The 22,679-nt window shown below is 50.3% G+C and overlaps 1 protein-coding gene across 1 annotated transcript in view; it reads right to left on the bottom strand.

Moving 5' to 3' along the window:
- Positions 1-2,975: 2,975 nt before the first annotated feature.
- The window catches only part of NSMF (NMDA receptor synaptonuclear signaling and neuronal migration factor), a gene marked incomplete at its 5' end in the record, with an annotated part of 36,622 nt that continues 16,918 nt past the window's right edge, over positions 2,976-22,679 (bottom strand). The window contains 12 exons of the mRNA XM_010190979.1: positions 2,976-3,859; positions 6,102-6,177; positions 6,572-6,674; positions 8,168-8,247; positions 9,338-9,408; positions 9,958-9,991; positions 10,759-10,842; positions 12,691-12,812; positions 14,465-14,554; positions 16,396-16,448; positions 20,784-20,852; positions 21,416-21,421. Of these exons, the coding sequence (XP_010189281.1) occupies positions 3,762-3,859; positions 6,102-6,177; positions 6,572-6,674; positions 8,168-8,247; positions 9,338-9,408; positions 9,958-9,991; positions 10,759-10,842; positions 12,691-12,812; positions 14,465-14,554; positions 16,396-16,448; positions 20,784-20,852; positions 21,416-21,421 (886 nt within the window). The remainder of the gene's footprint in view (positions 3,860-6,101; positions 6,178-6,571; positions 6,675-8,167; positions 8,248-9,337; positions 9,409-9,957; positions 9,992-10,758; positions 10,843-12,690; positions 12,813-14,464; positions 14,555-16,395; positions 16,449-20,783; positions 20,853-21,415; positions 21,422-22,679) is intronic.

Raw genomic sequence — 22,679 nt, 5'->3', positions numbered from 1 at the left:
CAGGTAACTTGAATTTTCTTCTTCCCTTTCTTTTCCAGTCAAACAAGAGGAAAGGAGAAAAATCTCTCTGCCAAACCCTGAATAAGGCAAGTGCCACATCCAAGACGACCCTGCCTCAAGCCTCTCCAGCTGGGTGAATATCCTCTGCAGGCACCAGGGAATGTGGTCGGGGGCACATGAGCCAGGCTGGGGAGCAGCAGGCGGGGCAGGACAGCTGATGGCCTTGCTGCCCACCCTTCTCCTCTCCTGGAGGTGACCCTCCCAGCCCAGGCCATAGCACAACAGCAGACTCTGCTGACGTTCACATCCAGGGCTGGAGGTCACATCCAGTACCGCCTCACAGCGAGGGCACCCGAAACTCCCACACGCGGCTGGGGTGATCAGCCAGGGCTGGCACCCCATTTAGCCATCCCAGTTTAACCTGCTTCTCTCCAGGGTTAACCAGGTGGCCCTGTTTCCCCGGGATGGGAACTCAACCTCGCTGTAAACCTGGCGAGCTCCACCAAGCCAGCACAGGCAGCAATAACCACTGTGTGTGGATGAACTGGTTCCAGGGCCTCAGACCACCAGGAGCAGGCAGCAGTGAAAGGACAAGTTGCTCTGCATGCTCAGCACCCACAGCTCCCCGGGCAGAGCACCCTGTGGGTGAGCTGTGCCCCAAGCACTGCCCGGACCTGTCCTCTGCATCCCCTGGAGATGATGCTGCAGGGGTGCTCGGGGTGCAAGGACCGGGCATCCTGGCTGTGACTGCACTGTGCATGGGTGGTGAGTGCACAACCAGAGGTCACCCTTTACAGGCTGGTCCAAATGAGGAAGTTACGGGCTCTATTTTAAACTCTTAACTTTAAATAATTACCTTGTTTTTTTGGCATCCTATCCTCTGCTGATCCCTTCCTTTCCCAGCAGCCACTTGAAACATTCGACCAGTTAAAAAGGGGAAGAAATTTGTTTTCCTCTTTCGGGAATGGTTAACTTCAATGACGCTATTCGCACAAAGGACTTTAAACAGCAAAACTCTATTGTCTTTCCAGTCACAGCTTTGAGAGTATTTCATCTCTTCAGTCAATTGAACGCTACAAAGGAAATAATACGCTCATGTCATAAACATCACAAACTATGAGGAATATAGATCTTTGGAAAAGAGAGCAATGCATTCATCGTTTGCCATTATACTATACCACAGTCAACTGCACCAGTGAAACAGTCCACAGTGTTCATTCAAACACACATCGTCCTAGAGAAATTATTCAGCTGTACAATCTACCTTTCTAGTTGCACCCCTAGTTCTACAAGTGGTCAATGAGGATAGATACACAATAGTTTTACAGAGAAATCACTGAAGTGGATACATAAATGGGCCCTTTTGGAGTTCAATAAGATTTTCAATAGTTCCACAATGCTACATTCATGCTACCAAGTTCACCAAATTGGGATTTTACTTCAGAAAAAAGCAAAGAAGAACAGTTTGTCTGTCTCCCGTTAGGAGCACAACCATAGGAGGTAAAAGGGTCAGCAAAGGAGAGAGTTTGGTGTCAGCATTTCAGTCCTGCCACCGCCACGTCCTTCTCCAAACCACACACGACTTTGTGCTCTCATCGCACCTATGGCGCCCACCTCGCGCAGGCGCAGCTGGAAGACACCACCTTGCTAAGTAAGAGATAACTGGGATAAAGTTTATGTTCTTCCAAAAGCTACAGACCGGTGCCTATTAACCCCTCCACTACAAGTGAGGAGAACACGACCGAGCCAAGAGGATGAGTCCGGCCACGATGGGACGCAGCCCCCAAACCTCTTGGGGCCAGGCCAGCAGCTACCCAGCAGCTCCGCACCAGCGCGGGACCAACAGCCCACACCCGTTTGGTTCAATGCGATGCTTTCCATGACTTCAAACCATCTCTCTCCACCCATTCCTCTCCTTACTTACTCTATGTACATCATTTCTTCAAAAGGTTTGCTATAAAACTGCTAGAAATGTACAGGGTTCAGCAGTTCCAGCCAGAGGCCCACTCCCCAAAATTACGACCACGGGTATGTCGCGGGGGAAGGAGTACTCTACAGGTCAGAACAACGAGTTCTTTTCCTAAGTATTTAAAAGAGAATTTGTACATTTATTTTCCTTTGCTTCACCATCAACTAATTTTAGATAGCAGGAAATCAGAAACCCAGGGTAATCCTTCCCTCGGACTTCCCCAGTGTATTTTACTTATAAAAGAAATGACTGGTGTCACCCCCTGCACTGCCAGAGTGACCCACGCAGGCTGTAAGTCCTATTTATCCTCTGAGCAGGAGAGTAGAAGATGAAAAAAGCCCTTCCCCAAACAAAAAGCACGCACCCCTGACCTAAACAAACAGAAAGCAAATATATTCCAAAATATATCCTCAAATATTAAGTACAAATGTGGGTTCTCAAACCACAGCTGCTCTGACAAAGCTCTGGGTTTACTCCATCCCGCAGAGGATGGGGTGTGAGCAGCTCAGCCCAATTAACAGGGCTTTTCAGCAGTGGAAAATGGGTGGTTCACACACAGACAACTGGCAATCGAGTGAAGCTAGGGAAGATTCAAACTCATGCTACAAACCAGAAGCATTTCCTCCAAATGCCTCGGGTTTTTCGTGTAACCGCACTGCTCCGCGCAGCAGGCTAGGACGAGAACTCGTCTCTCGACACAGAGCAAAACACCGGCATCAACAAGTAATTACCATGGCTATTAATTTCTACTTCATTTTTTATACCGTAGCGAACCCGACAGAGGTTTCTCAGCCAGGTTTTGTATTTCTAACCTAAAGTATTTCAGCAAAACTAAAGTCCCGTAGTTTTGCAAGCAGCAAAATAGAAAGTAACAAAGTTGTGTCTAGTTGGAGGAGAAATATACATTCGTGAGAGCACACACAACTAGTGCAACACAGCTACTCTGAAAGTAACGAACCAAACCGGATTAATCAATGCAGCAGACATGCAGGGTCTGCCAAGTTACGTTAAAACCATGTTTGCTGGTGATTAAATACGTCTACAGAAGATATATTACCATTTTGAATATATTTTCAAGCAGACCAAAAATACCTCATCTATTGGTTACTGGTGTGTTATTTTTCACTAATTAAATATCGGGAGGGTTTTTTTTTTCCCCCCCCCCCGTCGCTATAAAAATTGCACTTATTTTCTATTAAACAAAACCAAAAAAAAGAGAAGTTAGATTTCAATTCTATGTTCCAGGATATATTCACATCGAAACTGGATCGCCTTGATCTAAGCTTGCAGGAGTAGGTGTAGCAGTCCTTGCTCTCCAGCATCCCCAGCACAGAAGGTCCCATCAGTACAAACCCCTCCGTCCCCTGTGCTCTGCTCACTTCTTCCTCGTAGTGCATGGGTAATTGGTTTGTTTTTTGTTTTTTTTTTTTGTAAGAAAACCTGAGCTTTAAAAGTCTTTAAAAGGACCTGGAATCAAATCTGGCCCATTCTGACCCAAATCAGCTCAGTTCTGCAAGGAACTCCATCCTGTCCTCGTTTCGCACAGCTCCTCCTGAGACACCACGGCTCTGACCTGAGGCGAGCGAGGTGTCAAACCCGTTCCCTCCAGTCTCTCTTGACCCAGGAGGCTCCTCTGGACACACTTCCGAGGGCTCCTTCTCCCCTCCCTTTAGCACTGCTGCCTCCTGTAGGGCTTTGAAGGGCTCCCCGTGCCAATAAAAAAGTCTCTCTGCAAAAAGCACGACTTCTTGGACACCGGTGATCAACTTCCTCTCGCAAAGTCTTCTGCAGCTCATAAAATGTCATCGTAATCCAATAGCTTAGAGTGCTGGCGGGTCTTCCAGAGGCGGTAAAGGCGGAAGTCAAAGTAAGTCTCAATCATTTGCTTACCTAGGAGAAGCAAAACAAAGCAGAGGGGTTACAGGGGAGAGGCCGCAGCAGCAAGAAGACCCCAACTATGGGCAGGGGCACAGGAGAACCCATCCGTATGCCTCATCTGGAGAACACTGACATTTAGCACCTACCCAGGGCACATGAATCCCAGAATCCCAGAATGTCAGGAGTTGGAAGGGACCTGGAAAGCTCCCCCAGTGCAACCCCTGCCAGAGCAGGATCACCAGAGCAGTCACACAGGAACACGGCCAGGGCTTTGGGTGTCTCCACACAAGGAGACTCCACAACCTCTCTGGGCAGCCTGGGCCATGCTCCATAACCCTCACACTGACAAAGTTTGTCCTCATCTTCAGCTTGAACCTCCTGTGCTCCAGCTTGGGACCATTGCCCCTTGTCCTGGCATTGGCCATCCCAGAGCAGAGCCTGGCTCCTTCCTCCTGACACTGCCCTTTCCCAATGGATCCCCAGGAATGAGGGCACCCCTCAGTCTCCTCTGCTCCAAGCTCAAGAGCCCCAGCTCCCTCAGCTGCTCCTCAGCAGGAGATGCTCCACTCCCTCCAGCATCTTTGTGGCTCTGCTGGACTCTTTCAAGGTGCCCATGAGAAGCAAACGTCTTTTTTTGGTTTCCTCAGACCATGAAAGGCTCCTCAGTAATCCCCTGGCAGGGTTTGTCCGTGGGGCGGGAACTGAGCACAAAGTCTGTCTGCAGACTTTGACCTCTCTGCACTGACTGCAGAAGGGGGGCCCGGGGGCTGTGGAGCATTGGACAGCAGCTCCATGAGCCGACCTGGCACAGGGCCTTCAGAAAATCACAAATCTCATTGTAAAGATTTGTGAGAACAATTAAAAATAATTAACATTGAAAATTCAATTTCATTTTTCTTAAAATTAACATTGTTAACAGGCTGCCTCCATCCTGCAGAGCCATCTCCCCTCACAGCAATGAGCTCAACGGGACACACTGACACAAGTGCTGTGCCACCTGATTGAAGGTGGGGGGGTCTCACAGGGCAGGCACAGCCTGAAGGCCCCGCACAGGAGGCAGCACTGGTAGTGGAAACTCAAGGGCAAACAACCCTGGATCCTGAGACAGGGCTCAAGGACGGGATTGTCGCTTTTGAGACCTGCTTAAGATTAGTTTCAGATGACTTTGCAAAGGATTAGAGAGGTTACACTATTAGCGTGTCCCAGATTGATCGAGGGGATAAATCCAGACGTACTCTTCAGCCCAGCCCCCTGGAAGATCAAGGGCTTAAATGCTTGTGCACAGAACCCGCTGCCTTGCCCGCTGAGCTGCCCATAAACCCAGGCGTTTCCCTGCAAGTCGCTTCTCAGCACACATGAACACACGTTTGCTCTGGGATCTGTGCAAGCACTGTATAAAAAGGGGTCCAGACCTCGGCAGGACACACAGAGAGCTCTGCGCAGCTCAAATGTGCTCAACCCCCACACATTCCTATGGCAGTGAGTGGGAGTTCAGAACAAGCAGCGATAACCAGTGCTGCTGCCAGCTGTGAGCAGCAGAGGAAGCGTCCACAGCGCTCACAGCCTAATGCTGCACGTTTTTATCTTCCAAGAGAACAAAGCACCAAGGACTACAGCAAAGATAAAATAACAAGGGCAACCTCAGAATAAGTCGACCCTACGTCACTTATGAAACTGCACCCGTAATTACTTATGTTGACCAAAGAACAGGGAAAAAAAACCTGTAACCCCTTAAAATACCTTGAGCTACAGGCAAAAAATAAGAAAAACAAAAGAAAAAGGCAAAGCTGAGATGCAGAATGGCTGTAATGGGCTGCATCCCAATCGTCTGCTGATGACACAGCTCACTTGGTACCAATGGTTTGGGTGCTGGAGAAAAGACCCCTGCACACTTCATTACAGAAAAGGTTCTGCTCCCATGTGCATTTCTCCCACAGACTTCATGTGCCCTGGTAATATGGTGAATCTCCTAAACTCAGCCTGGAAAGCAGCCTGTTATTTAGGCTACTTTGCTATTGCCTTGGAGGGGTCTCTGCAGCTTCAGGCACAACAAACAGCACAGATGAAATGTGAGCACGGAGGAATTGCAAGGAGAAAACCAGGTTCAGCAACTGAACTACACAAGGTGGTTACAAGCAAAATGAAGACCATGGCAGGACTTAAGGGAGCTCAAAATAGCTTTTTCAGGAAGATGCTCACTGAAGGAGGCAAGCCACTTAGGAAGGTGTGCATCTTTGGACAGAAAATAGATTACCTTGAGCTGATAGTTCAAGTGGAGACTCAAAGGCAACCCTATAAGGATTCATTAAGTTTTTCAGATTCTGAAATAGCTGAAAGGAAAACATATTGACAGTTAGCAGCTGAAAACAAAGATGAACTCCAGGGCACCCAGAATTGCGCATCCTTGTTCCCTACCTCTAGAAAAGCTTTCACTACAAGTCCTTTAAAGCTCTAGCTCATTAGTAAATAAATAAAGTGCTCTGAATGAGTATTCTCCTCAAAGACTTCAGTGTTTATCCTGTTCGTCTTATCAGTCCTCCCCTGCCCTCTGGGGAAGGCACAATCCATAGGGTGTTTCACCCACTGATGGCCACTCATGGGACAGGATGGCTGTGTTTCCACACAGCTCAAGAGGAGGGTTTAGACTCCAGTGTGGCTGCTGCCTCTCTGGGCTCGGTGGTACTCAGCTGACATTCCCAGAGAGGTGACCCAGGAAGTCCTTACCTTCTCCCCATTGGGGTTTCCAAGAACATAGCAGCCCATGATGTGAATGATATTTGGTTCAGGATTGACTTTACTCATCAGCCGGCTCAGCCTCTTCCAGAAGCTGGAAGAAACAGAATACATAGTTTAAAAACAACCTAACGTGCATAAGTAATCATCAGGATGTGTGTGCACACTCAGAAAGGGCCTGAGGAGCAAGTGCTCAGGAAGAGCCACTGGTTCTCAGACAAGGACGAGCAGAGGCAGAGCAAAGGCCCAAGGACCCAGGTCACACACTAGAGGAGCAGCAGCCCATCAAGCCCAGGAAGCTCCAAGGTGAAGAGACGGGAGCAAAGTCCACCTGGAGTGCTTTTAGACTGACACTTTTACTAAGCATCCTCTGTTTGTAGCAGTTCCCTCCCATTTCCTCTCTCCCATTTCCATCAACAGTTGCCCTTTCTAAATACGAGTGTTTCCCGTGCACGGGTTCATTTCCAGGGCATGAAATTAGCAGAGAACAGCTGGAGAGGTGGTTCCTCTGCACAGCGAGAGAGATAACACCAAACCAGGCCTTTCCACGTTAGTCTGTCCCCTGGGCAGTGGGTTAGAGCAGACTTCTGGTGGGCTCCAAAGCCCAGCAGCTCCTCTGTGGGGTCTGCCATCAGACCGCAGCGTAAGTTTTCCTCCAGGCCGCTTCCCAGGCATGTACAGGTTGGATGGAGACATTCACCTCCAAGCATCCAAGTTCACAGCTTTCCGGAGGTCCCTGAATTACCAAACCTGGGAGCAGCTACGCCTGGAGGGTGTTCAGAAGCGTGTACGCACTCACGTGCCTAAGGATTTTATTGACAAAGTTTGTGCCAGAGCGTGAGAGCGCTGAGCAGATGTTAATTTTAATACTCAGTTCTCATGCCAACAAAAAGTTGCGTAGGAACAGGTTGGTACACACGCTCTCCCCCACAGCCAAGCACTGTTAGCCAAGGAAGTTTGAGCCAGCACAAGCGAGCAGGCAGCAACACAGGCAAAGCTTAACTCTGCAAGGAGAAGCGAAGCTGCCTCAGCAATGCCGGCTGACAGGCTGGTATGTTAGCAAAAACCCTCCTCAGTAACGTGCTGGACTTTGAGCAGGCTTTGGAGAGACAAATTCCACTTCCCTCTCCAATTAGCAGGGCAGTTCCCAGAGGCAGCTCTGGGAGAAACCGTTTGGATTTCTGCCACCAGCTGCGTGCTTAGAAATGTGCTCTCAGCCCCTCCTTGAGCAAGAGAGGCATGAGATGCATGTTCTGGCTTCTGGTCAGCAAAGCTTTTGCTAAGAGAGGAGCTATGGGGTGTTATTTCCTCTTTTGATAGTCCCTAGTCACTAAACAGCAGACAAAAGCATAACTCTTCTGGTGACCGGCCCCAGGGCTGAGCCACCCTAGGGACAAGCTCAGCTCTGTCACGTCTGCAACTCCCCCAGAGGAGCTGCAAGCTGCTGTTAGGTCCCCTCTCAGCCTCCTCTTCCCCTGACCAAGCCACCCCAGCTCCCTCCACCTCTCCTAGCCCATGTGCTACAAACATTGAGCAAACCGAGCAGAAGAACGCTGTAGGAGTCCAGAACATAAAGCAGCCACTCACAGGATCATATCTTCCTCCTTCTCCACTTTGGCGAAAGTGGCAACTTTGTTCTTTAACAAGTACAAGTGACCGGGACCTCCCTGCAAGAGAGAGACATACAAATGTAAACCACTTTGCACTGGCCCTGAAGAAACAAACCCTGGATACCTTTTCCTGCGTGGCCATACCCAAAAGTGCCACAAGGGAGCAGAGCAGACAGGCCAGGCTGGCACAGCTGCTGCAGCTCCTCGGGAAATATTCACATACAGGGAGCGTGTTGGTGCTTGGATTCTCCAGTTTTTGTTGTTATATGCCTACTTCACTCTAGAAAAGCACAATAATAGACAAAAATCTTCATTGTGGGTGGCCGGAGAGTAATAGGGAAGACAAGAAAGTCCCTTTTGTTTGGGGATGCCAGGGGACTTGCCGTCAAGGCAGACGAGAAGCTGAGCGAAGCAGGAATAAGCAGGCAAGACGTCACTGTAGAAGAACTGGAGTTGGGCAGCAGCAGGCATAAAAAAGACTGAGCACATCAGGAAGATTAAGAGCTGCAATCTCCAGATCAGCGTGCTGCAAACTCTGCTGTTTTGCAGCACTGGGCACGTGGGAAGGAGTTCAAGTGAGGTTACCTCCCTGACTTCTCATTTCAGGGTTCCTTGCACAACTGCTGGGGATCTCCGAGGCTGACCACTCTGAGGAACAAGAGACTTGGGAAGGAAATCCCTGGCAAGCCCCAGATCTGGCAAGCCTGTACCCCAACCCCTCCTTCATGCACGCTGGCCTCCAGCTCCAAGCTGTGCTGTCTGCTGGTGTGATCCACAACACCCACCACAGTCCCTGTCATACTGAAGCTGCATGAAAACTATAGCCATCACACTGTAAACCCTTATTCCTTTCTCCAAAATCCTCCTTTCGAGGTCTGTGGTAATGCTGGGTTTGCCTGGGTTTCCTTGAAAGCAGCTGAGAAGCAGCCCAGCTCTGGAGCTGGCCACACTAAATCAGATTTTATTTCCTGCTGCCACAGCAACTTGAGACTGTTCGCTGCCTGGGGAAATGAGAAGTGAAAGCCGTACATGTGCAGTCACTTTAACACAACCTGACTTTGGGATTTTGGTTCCGCTACGAAATTTTCCCTGTAGAAAATGACAAATTTGTAACAAACCATCCAGGCGCTTATGAACTTTCACGTACCTGGCAAAATATCAGCATCTTCCAGATTTTGCAGCCTTTTCGATAAATGCTAAGCTTCTTCTCTATTTCCTCTGCAAAAAAACATGTTGGAAAAGATGAACCATGGAAGAAACTGAAAGTTAATCTTATTTCTTCTCACTTCAGTCCTGAAGGCAGGAGGCTGAGCTGTGAGAGGTGCTCAGCACCTACATTCCCACTGATGTCAAAGCAAACCCTTTGATTTCATGCTGTGGAAAGCAGGAAATCCCAGCTGGGTTTCTCACAGGGCAAGGAAGGTGGGGTATAATACCAGACACTGCCCTATAGTGCCCACAGCGCTGTACCAGAGCAGCTGTCCTGCCCCTCTGGTAATGCTCCTCATCACCTACAAGGGTACAGTGCCCTGAGCCTCAGCTTCCCTTTCATAAATGAGGAGCTTGGCACAGCAAATGGACCACAGAAGGGAAGTGTTATTACTGCAGCACATCCAGCAGCAGCAGCTGACTGTCAGGTGCCAGAGGGTGATAAAAACACCTTTACAAGCAGCAGCTGAGGCACCAGGCAGTGGAGTGACTTTAACTTATTGATCAGTTCAATTTGCAACGGGCAGGAGTTATGAAAAGGAAGCAACGCTCACGTACCTAGGATGTCATCAAAGGTGGCATGTTCGTGGTCCTGGAAACCAAGAGAGAAGACATGTCAAGGTTCACTCTACACCAGCTCCCATGACATTATTATAGTCTCTGATATTGCACACAGTTCCATTCCCAGGCCAATGGATGCTCTAGGATCCCGATTACACAATCAACCATACAACTCTCAAAGGAAGAAAGAGGCAGCAGAGCTCAGCCCCCAGCAGCGCTGCCTGCAGCACGTGGACACTGAGCTTTCTGGCCTGTCAGTCCCACCCTTCCCCTTCAAATTAAGTGAACATAAAGTAATGAGCTAAAAGAGAGACCCACGAGTTGTTGCTGGTGTTTCAGACACCGCTCCTAGTGAAAAATCAAGGTTAAATTCATGGCTGACAGGGATGCACCACTGTACATGGGCTGATGGGGTTCATGGTCCACTGCAGAGCTCTGACATTCTCTTCATCCTGAGGATGAGCACAAGGAGGAGCCCTAAGCCTGGCAAAACACAGCTCTGCTCGTGTGCCCAGGCCTGCCCTGCCCTGTTCATCTTCCCATGCTGCCTGGCTGTGCCTGCAGCCCACATGGGCAATTTTCACTCCACCTTACTCTTCCACCTAGACCCGAGGCCCTACAAAGCTACCCCAGCCCCCCAATCTGGGTTCAGCACTTTCCTGACAGCTTTTCAAAAATCACAGCAGTGTTTCAGAATCACCAAAACAGGAACTAGGGATGGGTACAACAAAAAAAGTCAAATTCTCTGTATGAAGCCTGCCCCCACCCATCCAGACACAGCAGAAGTGATTTACTTACATAGAGAATGGGGATGATAGAGGGATCGTCCCTGCGGATAATTGTCGGGACGTACTCTGCTTTGGGCACCTTGGAAGAAATGAGCTGGAAAGGGAGAAAAGAAGCACAACAGCATGAGAAGAAGCCAGCAGAGTCTGCACAGAAGCACAAAGGCCATGATAACAGTGCCCTGTTCGGCTGCTCTCAGGTGTTACCAAAACTAGGAGCTAAACCAGCCTACCTGCACCCCTGTGTAAGGTCCTCCAAGCCTTGGGCCCACTACAGAGCACCTCCAGGCCTGCCAAGTCCCCCCCTGTGTCACAGTCCCCTTGATCCCCAGTAAACGAGCACACAGCTCTGCCTAAAAAGCAGGACAGTCTGAGATAGCAGTTTGTAAAGGGCAGACTGGTGTGCACAGAGGATGGAGAAGCTTGTGCGTCACCAAGAATGGCTGTATCCCAGTAAAGATCACTTCCATATGCCCTTCCTCTGTGCGAGGGTCTGTGCTCCTGGCTGTAGGGGATTGCTCAAACCAGCACACGTAGCTGGCTGGTGGTGGGACAGCTGCACGCCTGAACAGGAACCAGCCACGGGCTGAAAGGGCAGCGGGCACAGGTAGGCACAGCCGTGGGATGGCAGGCAGATGCAGGCTGCCTGGCAACTCTGGCTGAAGCTTCAGCTGCACCAGAGCCCGAGAGGATGGGTCTGCCATCAGCACAAGCCAAAGGGCTATGGGAACACCGGCAATTTGGCTGTGCTGTGATTTCAGGCACCTCGGCTCATCACTGTGAGAGTGAAGCAGGGAGCGGTGCTGGTGGGCTTGTACGTGCAGCCTGGGTGCCAGCTTGGAATGGAGCTTCAAAGCCCTCCCTGCTGGCAGGCAGCACATCACTGCTCCGGCCACAAGGGAGTCAGTGTTTTAGGAAGAATTTCTTGACTATTCTTTACTGTAAGGGTTGTCAAACACTGGAACAGGCTGCTCAGAGAGGGGGTTGAGTCCCCATCCCTGGAGGTGTTTAAAAGATGTGTAGACATCGTGCTTAGGGACATGGTCTAGTGGCAGTCTTAGGGCTGGTTTGATGGTTGGACTCTGATCTTAAAAGGTCTTTCCGAACCAAAACCATTCTATAATGTAAAGTTTCTGAAGAGGCACAGAGTCCAGGGATGGACACTCCTCACATCTACCGCCTGCAGAGACACCCTGGAGTTGACAAGGGCTGAGCAAACCCAAGGGTTGGGTTCCCAGTGTTTGGATCTCACCTGGTCACTTTGCCCTGAGAGTGCTTCAGGGCTGGGACTGCACAGACAGCCTGGGAACACAAATAAAGCAGACTGTTTCCATGTCCTTTGCTCTTTCCAAGACTTAGCAGGACCCATTCAAACACTGTTCTGCTGTGCTGGACTGGCAATGCTGCCCTGAGAAGCTGGAATCTCAAGATCCCATTTTGGCTGAGTGCTTGTGCATGTGGCCAAAGGAGGGATGTGTCAGAACTTGGTCCTGTCTGCCAAACCCCACAGAGCAGAGCAGGGGGGAATGCAGCACCAGGGAATGATAAAAGAGCAGAAAGCATCTCAAGGGATGACACACAGCTCCAAAGCAAATCAGGCAAGTAACAACAGGACAGAGGGGCTGTTGGGACTGGGGACTCAGGTCTCTGTGGTCGGGGTCAGACTCAGCCTAACTCGATTCAGTGTTGGTGACAGCCCCGCTCTGATTTAGGGTTGGACCACAGGTCTCTCCACTTCTAGTTTTCTTTCAACATATTATCCCTAGTGATAACAGATGCTGAATAATACCATGTCATGCCTTGGCTGATCTCTGAGTGACTCATGCACACCTGAAGAGCTGCCTGTCCAAAAGACTTGCCTCTTCCCATGAGGATCCTAAACTTAGCAACACTGAAAGGACATATAGAGCCTGAGTAGATACAAGAAGCTGAGTTGGAAACTCACCATTATTTTTGGTGGAATAAAGTCTTCTCCATCACATGCCATGGCTTCAAGTTCCTTTTCTGCTTCCCAGTTCAAGTCAAAGTCACCATCCAAAGTGCCGCAGGAATCCTGAAGGTCATGGCCTGCCAGAACACAGTGTGCATTACAAGGGCAGAACAGCTCGCCTTCCCCACTGCATCCTGTCTGGCAGCTACCTCGCAAGATGTGCCACAAGCCATGAGACTTGTGCCCTCCTTTCCTCCACACAGCGACAGACACCACACTTTGGGGCTGGCATCTCTAAACAGACAAACACTTAACGAATGAAGAGTGCACGCACAGAGCCCGATACCACATATCACATAACGATTCATCACTCTCACAGTCACCAAGTTTAGCTTTCAACTGCTAATTCACAACAGTCACCCCGTCAGTTCAGAAATGGAGAAGGAGACAGAACGCAGACAGACTCTCCACACTTCAACATTGCCAAGCTGATGAGCAAGTCCAAAGACTTCAAAGCTGGTCTCCTCGTAATAATTACTCGTCTGACTATGTCTTCTGAGTGGTTATAAAGAAACTCTGCTTTGTTGGTCAGACTGATCCTGGCAGAGAAGTCCCAGACCGTCAGAACAGTTGTAGCAAACACAGGAGTATTGCAACAGTATACTTGAATTTGCTCTCCATTGAATTGACCTTACCTGTTGGCCTTGAATGCCTCCTGGGGAAAAAAACATCTGGAAGGAATATAATTGACCATTAAAGGTTAAAAACAGATGGTTCCCTGAAGCCAGGGACTGAGGAAAGAGAACCGAGATGCCTCTATTTGTGCCTTTTGGGATGTCCGAGTGTCACTGGGTAGTGCCTGGAGCCTGCCTGAACCAGGTCTTTTCCATTCGCCTCCGAGTTAGCTGAGGGAGTGGGGAGGAATCAGACTGCAAAGGAACAATCGGGTCATGTTTGAACCTGGCCCTTCACACATCTCCCTCTACAACCTGGCACGGTGTCTTCTACGGCTAGGAGGGCTGGATCTCGTGCTTACCTGAGAGGTCAGATGATTTCATTAGTCAAAGTCATTGCCCATTTCATGGGCAAACTCATATCCACCAAGTCCCTTGCCTACAGGATTTCAATAAAATCTGGGTAAAACAGCCGTTCCCTTTATAAAAAGACAGTGGGAAGATGCTGGCATTTCCTCCTGTCAATTAACACAACAGCATCTCAGTCCCCACGAGCAGAGCGTCACAGCATTACTGGGGATTCCCGGAGGAATTCCTGGCAGCCAAAACCGAGCTCAGATTGCCCCAAGCTATCATCTGCGCAGCCAGCGTGGCCAGGAAATCAAAGCTACGTCTCATGGAGCGCTGCAGGTGTGCTCCTGAGCTATTCTAGCCTAGGAAAGAGCTCAGAATGGGCTCTTGCACGGGAAGCTAGGCAGGTTCGCCCCACTATGGTGAATGTAGCCTTGGACTGGTGTGCTTCCAGGTAGGTTGTTTGGTCCCAAGTGAGTAAGGGAAGATGGGAACAGAGGGTTGTAAGAGAGCTGCACCACTGGGTGTCCTTTGGAAAGTGCACGGTAACATGAGGTGAGACGCGTTGCGCTCTACAAATAAATATAGGTACACACAGATGGACGGGAGCATATACCTGGAGTGTTATTTGCTCAGATCTCATGAAACTAAAAGGATCACAGAGAGGACAAAGGGCACAGAGGGTTTACTCCAGTGGGACTCCAGGCAACACCTCAGCTGGAGGGTTTGGCCACAGGAGGAAGCTCAAAGGACTCAGAACTCACTTTCTCGAGAGTCATGGAAGGAATCAGCTTTGATGGGAGTCGGGTCACTCCAGGACCTGCTGAAGCTCCTCTCACGCCGTTCGGCAAATGCTAGGATAAAACCAAAGCACGACATTAACAGACTCCAAAGCCACCTCTGCTGCTGCCAGCAAAACAAAACAACCAGTAGATTTGCACCAGAGCTACACATCACGGACTCTCCTGTGCTTGTTCTTCCACTTGCCAAACGTGAGTCCTTTCCAGACAGCAAACAAGGATCTATCTTCTCTAGACAGCAGAAGACAAAGTGCCTGCTCTCTGAGCAGGGGTTTGTAACACAGAAAAAGGAGGACACTTGATGGTCTCTCCTTAAATGCACGCTGCTCAAACTTCAATTTAATCAAGGCTAATCCAGCATCTCAGTGTAAATGCTCTGACTCAAAGGCCTCATAGGAAGATGTACTCAACAGCTAATGACACATACGTGGCCAGAAGAAGGCAGCAGCTCTCCAGTCAAGTTCTCCCTTCGTGTTCCAGTGACATCCCAATCAGAGCTGGACCAAACAGAGGGGGGGGGCCTCTGGAAAGCTCATGCTTTCTCAATTTTGTTGCAGAAGAGGAAATCTTCCAGTTTTTCTTGCCTGCACTCTTGTGAGCACTCCCCCAGCTTTTTTGCTTTTCATCTCCCAGTAGGCACTATAACGTTTGTACCACCATTTCCCAAGCAGAACCCAGGGAGCTTGGCCCAGCTGGCTGCACCACAGGCAAATTCCTGGGAACTGCCAGCCACCATGTCTGACTTGGCAAGCTCACATGAGAGCCATTACGCGTAGATTAACAGCCACTTATAGCCACTAATACCTATTTCTGGTAGCAGACAGAGCAAATTTGCTGCAGTGTATCTAGTAGTGGCATCTCATGTCAGCAGCACAGGAATTCACTGCAGATCCGCAATACAAGAGCTGAGAAGCAACCTGTCCTCTGCTGCTGTGAGTCCAAGTGTGGGTGTCCAGGGAGACAAATCACATCTTCAGGTGATCTCCATCCTCAGCTTTCTTTTAAAACCAGGCATTTAGCTATTGTGCACGTGAAGGAAGCTTTGAAAACACAAAGAAAGCTTTGAAAACATGACCCGAGAGTTACCAAGGCAGAGAGGCATGCCTGAACTTCCAGACAGCTCCAGGGGGAGGTGAGCCCTGTTCATTTCAGGCTGTGCTAACTCAGATGCCAATAAAGACACTTTAAAGGGCAATGCTGTTTGTTCGCTTCCCACAGCATACGAGAAAGGAGAGGAAAGAATGCAAATTCAGCTCAGCAACGCTTTGCTGTGGGCAGTCTGTACACGATGCCTGGCCATGGGGTGGGAAGAACAAGCTGTTTCCTCTTCTGGAGCAATCCTCAGCTCTCGGGAGCCGGTGACAGCATTCTCAGCCCATTTCACAGCGACAAGGGAGCTGCCCCAACCAAGTTAAGGAGGAGTGTTGCCTTCCTCAGGGAAAGGGAACTGCAGTTTCCCAGGTCTAAGAGGTGATTTCTGGTCCACAGGTTCAGTAAGAGGCCAGACAGCCCTCGCCTGCTCTGCTGAACTCTCAGCTCTGGTTCTCCTCACAAGCATCTATGCCGGTGATCACCAAAAACCACATGCATGTGGGACAAGGATGCTGCAGCTCTCCATCCACTTCTCACAGAGGCCACAGAGAACTCCCACAGCCGAAGCAGAGCGTCCTCAGAAATAGCTCACAGGTGGCTTGCAGACATCCATGTGTCCTGGAGACTTGCAACAACGTGGTCGTCTTTTTTTGCAGGGTAAAATGGCATCAGCAAGTCAAATCCTTTCTCTGGCCCAATGCTTGGTCCTTTCTACCCACATCTGCACACAACATAGGGTTCCTTGCCTCCCACCAGCACAAACCCCAACTCCTCACAGCCACATCTTACAGGTGCTCACTTACTTTGTGCTTTAACCCTTCGGCTCCCCACCATGCGGAGGTGCTTCCGAAAATTCCTGAAAGAAAGGCCAAAGAAAACCTCTGAGAAAGGTAACATGAAGCAAGGAGGGAGGACTCCTCCAGCATGACTGAAAAAAATGGGAGGAAAAGAAAAATAAAATTGGGAAGACAGCGTATTTCCTTCTGGGCATTCAAAAGCTGGAAACCAGGTTCCCAGCCTGCACCGATTCAGCGCAGGGGATGGTGATGCTTGTCAAAGAGTGTGGCTGTTTCTTCTGAACCCCTTGGGCTGCTGGTATGGGGCAAGCAGAGTCCTACGTGGCAGTCCCCTTCTCAAGGTTTTCCCTTTCCTACACTTAAGGCAACTGAGTGGTAACTTTGCTGAAGACGCTGCCACTGCCCATGCTGGCAGTGCTCCCTCTCCTCCTGGTAAAGAGCAGTAACTGCCCCCTCTCCTTTCTCCCACACATGCTTCAGCAGGGAAGTGGGGTGCCCAGGCTCTGCCCTGGCTGGCAGCATGCACACACCATGCTCATGGCTGTGCTCATTGCCAAACGCATTCCCAGCCACTGCTAAAATCCCATCCGTGCTGTTAGCAACCATGCAGCCCATCCTGCTCTGCAGGGCAAAGAGCTGGGCAGGACTGAAGCAGCCTCTTACTCCTCAGACAGCAGCGTTCAGCAAGGCTGCCTGTCCTGACAGGCCTGCTCCCTGCTAACATTTAGACACCCAAAGCCCTGGCCGTGTTCCTGTGTGACTGCTCTGGTGATCCTGTTCTGGCAGGGGTTGCACTGGGGGAGCTTCCGAGGTCTCTTCCAACTCCTGACATTCTGTGATTCTGCATGATTCTGTGAAGCTGCCTGCCCCACCACGTGCTTCCCTGCCCAGGGCTTACAGGCAGAGTTCAGTGGGGCTGCAGAGTGCACAGTTCCCAAGGAAAGTCCACCTGGGCATAAGCTACACCCCATAGTCAGGTCTGTGTAAAACAGCCCGTCCTGGCCACTCCTGAGAGACCATGGCAAAGGGACTCTTTGTCCAGCCCCACCAAGTGCAAGGAACCCGTTTCCCTTAGTTTCTCATCACTCACCTAGGCAGGAACCAAACAGGACAGGAACCAAACAGGACACCAGAGGAGACACAGGGAAGATGCAGCATGGGGACTGTCAGAGAAGTGTCACCTCTCTGTGAAGGGCACTTGGTCAGGGTAACCTCCCCCTGCAGTGCAGCCCCCATGGCCCCAGGGATGTTGATGAGCCCATGTACCAGCAGCCTGTGTGGAGTGAGGAGCCTGCCTAGATTTGTTTTTGCCCCACCAACGTACACCACAGACATCCAGAAACAGAGACCGCTGCTGGTGAAACGGGTAAAATGACAAGTCGTCTGGCTCACACACAAGTTAGTGGGATGAGTAAGGACATGTTACAACCATGCAGATGCTTTAGCAAACCGACTGGACTAGAAGACACTTCCAGCACCGACATGAAGTTGTTCAGAGAAAGTCAGACAGGTCTGCTCCCATACAGAGAGATCAACACAAACACAGCCCTGGTGGGCGAACACTAAACCCATACCATCCTCTGCACTGTCCTCCACTTTAGCCGTGGATCCCATGTTGTCATCAGGATCCAAATTCAGCAGCTCAAGAAGGAAAACGAGCAGCTGGGCAGTGAAGCTGGGAGCCACATTCTTCCATGACAAGTTTCCATCTGCACTTGGGCTATTAATGTGATTTTCCAAGGAGTTATTTTAGCTCTACTTAGGGATGTGAAGAGTCGCTGCTGTGGACCAGACAACTGCCCCCTTTAGACAAGAACCTAAAACAATTCCCTCCGCTAACACAGGCTGGGCTGGCTCCACGTACAGAACCTTCTGGGGTGACTGATGACTGACCACGGGGGCTGTCTTACCGTGCATTCCGTTCAAATCCAAACAAATAGAATATTTTAAGGGAACCAGGGTTGTTCTTTACACAGAAAGGTCTCAGACATACACTGTAACTCAGCAGAATGAAAATCTTTACGGTGCACTGTGAGACCGAGATCACACCAGACACTGAGCGCCGTTAGCTGCCAAGGCCACTGTTAGTTACATCCTTTGGACTTTTGGCATTTTGGGGTAAAATCTCTTTTTCTGTTAGATGCTCAGTTGTCCTCTCCACAGAGGAGCCTCTTCAGACCCCAGAGGAAGGGGGTAGAGCAGTCTTTGCTGCAGAGGAGCGCTGCTCCCAGCTGCCTGCACGGCGTGGTCTGTCCCACGAGCGCGGGCCGAGGGCAGCTGTCTGTACACATCTCCTAAATACGGCTGAGAGCAGCTCCAGGGACACTCCAGCTGCTCCAGGTTAACCATCGCACTAAATGCTCGCTGAATGGGATAAAGGCCTTTCCCCCCCTCAGCTCTTCTAGAAAAAAAGCATTTTGGAAAGGAGGTGCAAGCTTGGGACTTCCTCTTAATGTGGGCATCCTGTGGCCATCTAGGCCCTTCCGAGGGCTTTTTGCAGCTGCACTGGTCCTCAGGCCTCTCCATGCTTGCACGTTAGCACAAAGGACTTGTACGGCTCTGCTCTGTGAGCAGGGGGGCTACACAAACCTGGCCAGTCTTCCCGCCTGGCTCCTGCAATTGCACCCGGAAAACTCAGTGTTATCTGATCACTAGCAAGGTCTCCTCACCCATCAAAATCCAACAAGCACCCCTCAAGTTACAGCCGTAAAATCTCCTTATTACTCCCTTTCCTGAACATCCTCCTCCTGACAGGCTCCAGCTCACCACACACAACCCGATGCCACCTCCATGGTACCCGGTGGTCTCCAAAACGCAGCAGCCCCACTCCACAGCTCTGACTGCAGCGTTTCATTCACACCCTGCAGAGAAGCCTTTTCATTACCTGAACAGAGGTCAGCGACACAGTTACTGAGCTGTACCAATGCTCTGCAAAACTCCCAGCAACCTCTCATGCCCTCCTCCTCACAAGGTTCAGTGAACCCCTGAGCATCGCTCACTCTTGAGGCAACATCCATTGCAGCACCACGCACACCACGCCACGCAAAGCAACCTCCCTGTGCCCCAGACACACAGGGCCAGGCACTGAAGGGGCTGTGCAACAACAACTGAGTTTCCAAAACACCTGAGGCCACGAAGGGCTGCCCAGCAGGGATGTGAAACTGCGGTGGGGCTGGGGTCCTCCTCCCTCCCAAACCCGAACCGCCAGCAATCCTCACAGCTGGCCAGGCTCTGCTTGCATGGCACAAAACCCCTCAGCGGCAGAAGCCCATCGCTGCTATTCTGTCTCCTCTTTATCACAAGATAAATGCAGGTGGGCTCCCGCTGCACAATCCTGCCCACACCTTCAGCATCCACAGCAGGCGAGGGCACAGGCCGGCTGCTCAACACAAGGGTGACACGACTCCGTCCTCCACCCTGACCACACAGCATCACCGAGGTTCACAACTCCTGCTCCTGGTTTTGTCAGCCATGTGAACAAGGAGTTTTCTAACAGCGACTTGCCTCTGCCTACAAAATTCAGAGAAATCTCCTTCTTTTTAAAGAAACACTGTCTATTTATTTGCAGCATCCGTAGTTTTGATTCTTATTTCTCTTCATTATTGGTGACAAAAACCCACCACCCTTAAGATGCTGGAAAAAAAAAAAGTCTCCCTGGCAATTTCCCAGCGAAGAAAACCTGATGTTCTTCTCCCACTGCATTTTGAACAGCGCTGAAGCGATCCTGACAGTTTTTAAACCAGGGACACAAATGCCGTGTTATCCTTCTTCGTAGGCTGCCAAAATGCACAAGCGTTGGTACATTTAAAGAACCAGACCAGCTCTGATCACCACAGTTGATGTGCCTTGTGGAGCCAGAAGAGGGGAAACCAGGGCCCTTCTGGAGAAGAAATCAGTCCCCATCCCCTCTTCTTTCCTTTCTGTTTCATAATAATAATTTTAAAAAGACTTCTGGTTACTAGAGATGTTAATTCTGCCTAGGTCTTAGATTTTTGAGGCACATTTGTAGATGCAGCAACAGCACATGAAAGTCACGGGTTAGAATTCAGCTAACCTCAAACAAATTCCAAATATTTGGGAGAGGGAAACTGCATATTTTATTTTTTTATACATATATCGCATATTTTTCTGCCTGAGACGCAGATCCTGTATATTATATTTGGAAGCTTTAAAGAAACTTGACAGTGTTCCTTTAAGAAGATGGAGATCAGCTATCTTCAGCACTGCAGCATCATTCACCTCCACACTTCCACCACAGCCGCTGCCAGTGTCCCTACGCACAGCAACACAGACAGGGACAACCACGTTCCACGTCATCAAGGGTCACCAAGGACACCCGAAGGGCCCATGCAACACCAGGCAAGGTTAGGGCTACGGGAGAAAAGGGGCCCTACCTCTGTATAACAGCTGCAGAATCATTCTCTCGTTTCCGTCTCTTCCTCTCTGCGTAGCCCCTGAACGCCCTGGGAAACCATTTTAAGCCATTAACCAACTACACAGCTTTGAACTGGACACGAAACACAGACAGGAAAGCTCTCACCAGACAACAGAGAGAGACCAGGCTGACCGAGGACCAGCCCTTGGAGGCTGCATGCGGGTCAGGGGCCAGGCAAGAGACTCACCAAACCAAAGGTCCTCACTCGCTAGGGTAGGAGGCTGGACAAGCAGTTGTTCCTAAAGCAAACATAAGAGTGGCCAGAGCACGGCCCAAAGAATGGGGGTGAGCAGCCATCGTCCCTGCTACGGAGGAATGGACCTAGGAGACTGCAGACACAAAACCTCTGTACACCAGGATCAGGAGGGACAAAAGCATGCTAGCAACTGCCGTCTCCATTTCCAAGATGAGGATGGTTGTGGTGGGATCCACGTAGGCCTACCAGGTGTAGCCATCTAACCTCTTGCCAGCTGACAAACAGCCCTAGCATAGGGAAAGCACGAGTGAATATGATGGACAGGAGAGGAGAGGAGAGTTCATCCAGGACACCAACAGACAAGGAAATTAAAAAAAAAAGAAGATTATACTTACGAGATGCTAGAGATTCCAGGAGACGCAGGGAGAAAGAAAGAGAAGAGGAATTCATTAGTGCTCAGCCCTGGACAGCATTCTGAGGGAATTCACACTCCAGAAGGAATATTTCTTGTTAGGTGAAAGGAAATTGCTTTTTAAATTAAACATTTCTCAGTGGTGAAACTCCTACATGACCGAGCTAAATCCTCCCTGGGGCAGCAGTGGCTTGGATGCAAATTAAGCTCCTTGTAGACCCAAGGAACATGCAGGTGCACAACCGAGAGCTGAACGTGGCCCACCAGGCTACGCCAGGAACTCAGCATCGTGGGCTTCTGGAGCAGGGAGACCTTCCCCCACTGTGACAAAGACTTGTGAAGACAGCTCACACTGTCTGGTCTATGAAGAAAACAAGCACGGTGGGCTGAAAACACTGGAGCAGGGGCCAGGAGGACATGGGTACCTGGGGGAGCCATTCCAACCAGCTTAGGGAAGAGCCCTGAACTTCTGAAGCCATTTCTAGAGGCAGCACAGAATCTCCAGAAACATTAACCACAGAGCTACATTAACCAAGGGAGCTGTGCTCCTCAAGGGTTTCCTTAGGGCACCGTTCCCCAAACCAACCTCGCTCTGGCCTCCAACAGCTCCAAGCCTTGTAAGCCCTGCCACGGCCACCATCCTGCAACAAGCCTTGTGCACAGCAGAGATGATTTGGGATAGCAAAGGATGTGCCCAAAGACGTGTTGATTCTGTGCATGGTTTGGTGTGTCAGCTCAGAGCTGTAACATACCATTCACTGGTACCAGACAACATTTCTGAAGAGCAAAGCATCTGTCAGGTTGCTCTCACACCACCCACAGGTCCTGGTTACCTGGTGCCCAGGTGCTTTAACTGACTGGGGTGTCACCACAGAGGAGGCAGAGGGACACAGAGGTCAGGAAAGAGAAGCAGCGCTAGGACAATACCAAGGGAGCAGAAGCCCACAGACTCCTCACTCCCACAGTCGGGGTGGGATTAGGGCCCCACCACCACACACCAGATTCCTCAGACTGGCACCAGGCAAATGCCACCCCCGTGCTGTCCCCATGCTGGGAGGGTGGGTCACATCTCCAGCTGAGCTGGAGGACAAGGACGTGAAGATAAGGGCTTTTTCTGGGAGATGCAGATCCCTTCCTATGTCGCAGCAGCTACCCCCCTCCCCAGCACTGGATCCAGCCCTCCCTGCACCAGTCCTGATCCAGTCTGGGTTATCCCAACATCAATGATCAGCCCCTTTTCAGGATTT

Source organism: Mesitornis unicolor, unplaced genomic scaffold (genome assembly GCF_000695765.1).
Source record: "Mesitornis unicolor isolate BGI_N332 unplaced genomic scaffold, ASM69576v1 scaffold23518, whole genome shotgun sequence".
Taxonomy (NCBI): Eukaryota; Metazoa; Chordata; class Aves; order Mesitornithiformes; family Mesitornithidae; genus Mesitornis; species Mesitornis unicolor.
This window is presented reverse-complemented; position numbering and strand designations above follow the sequence as displayed.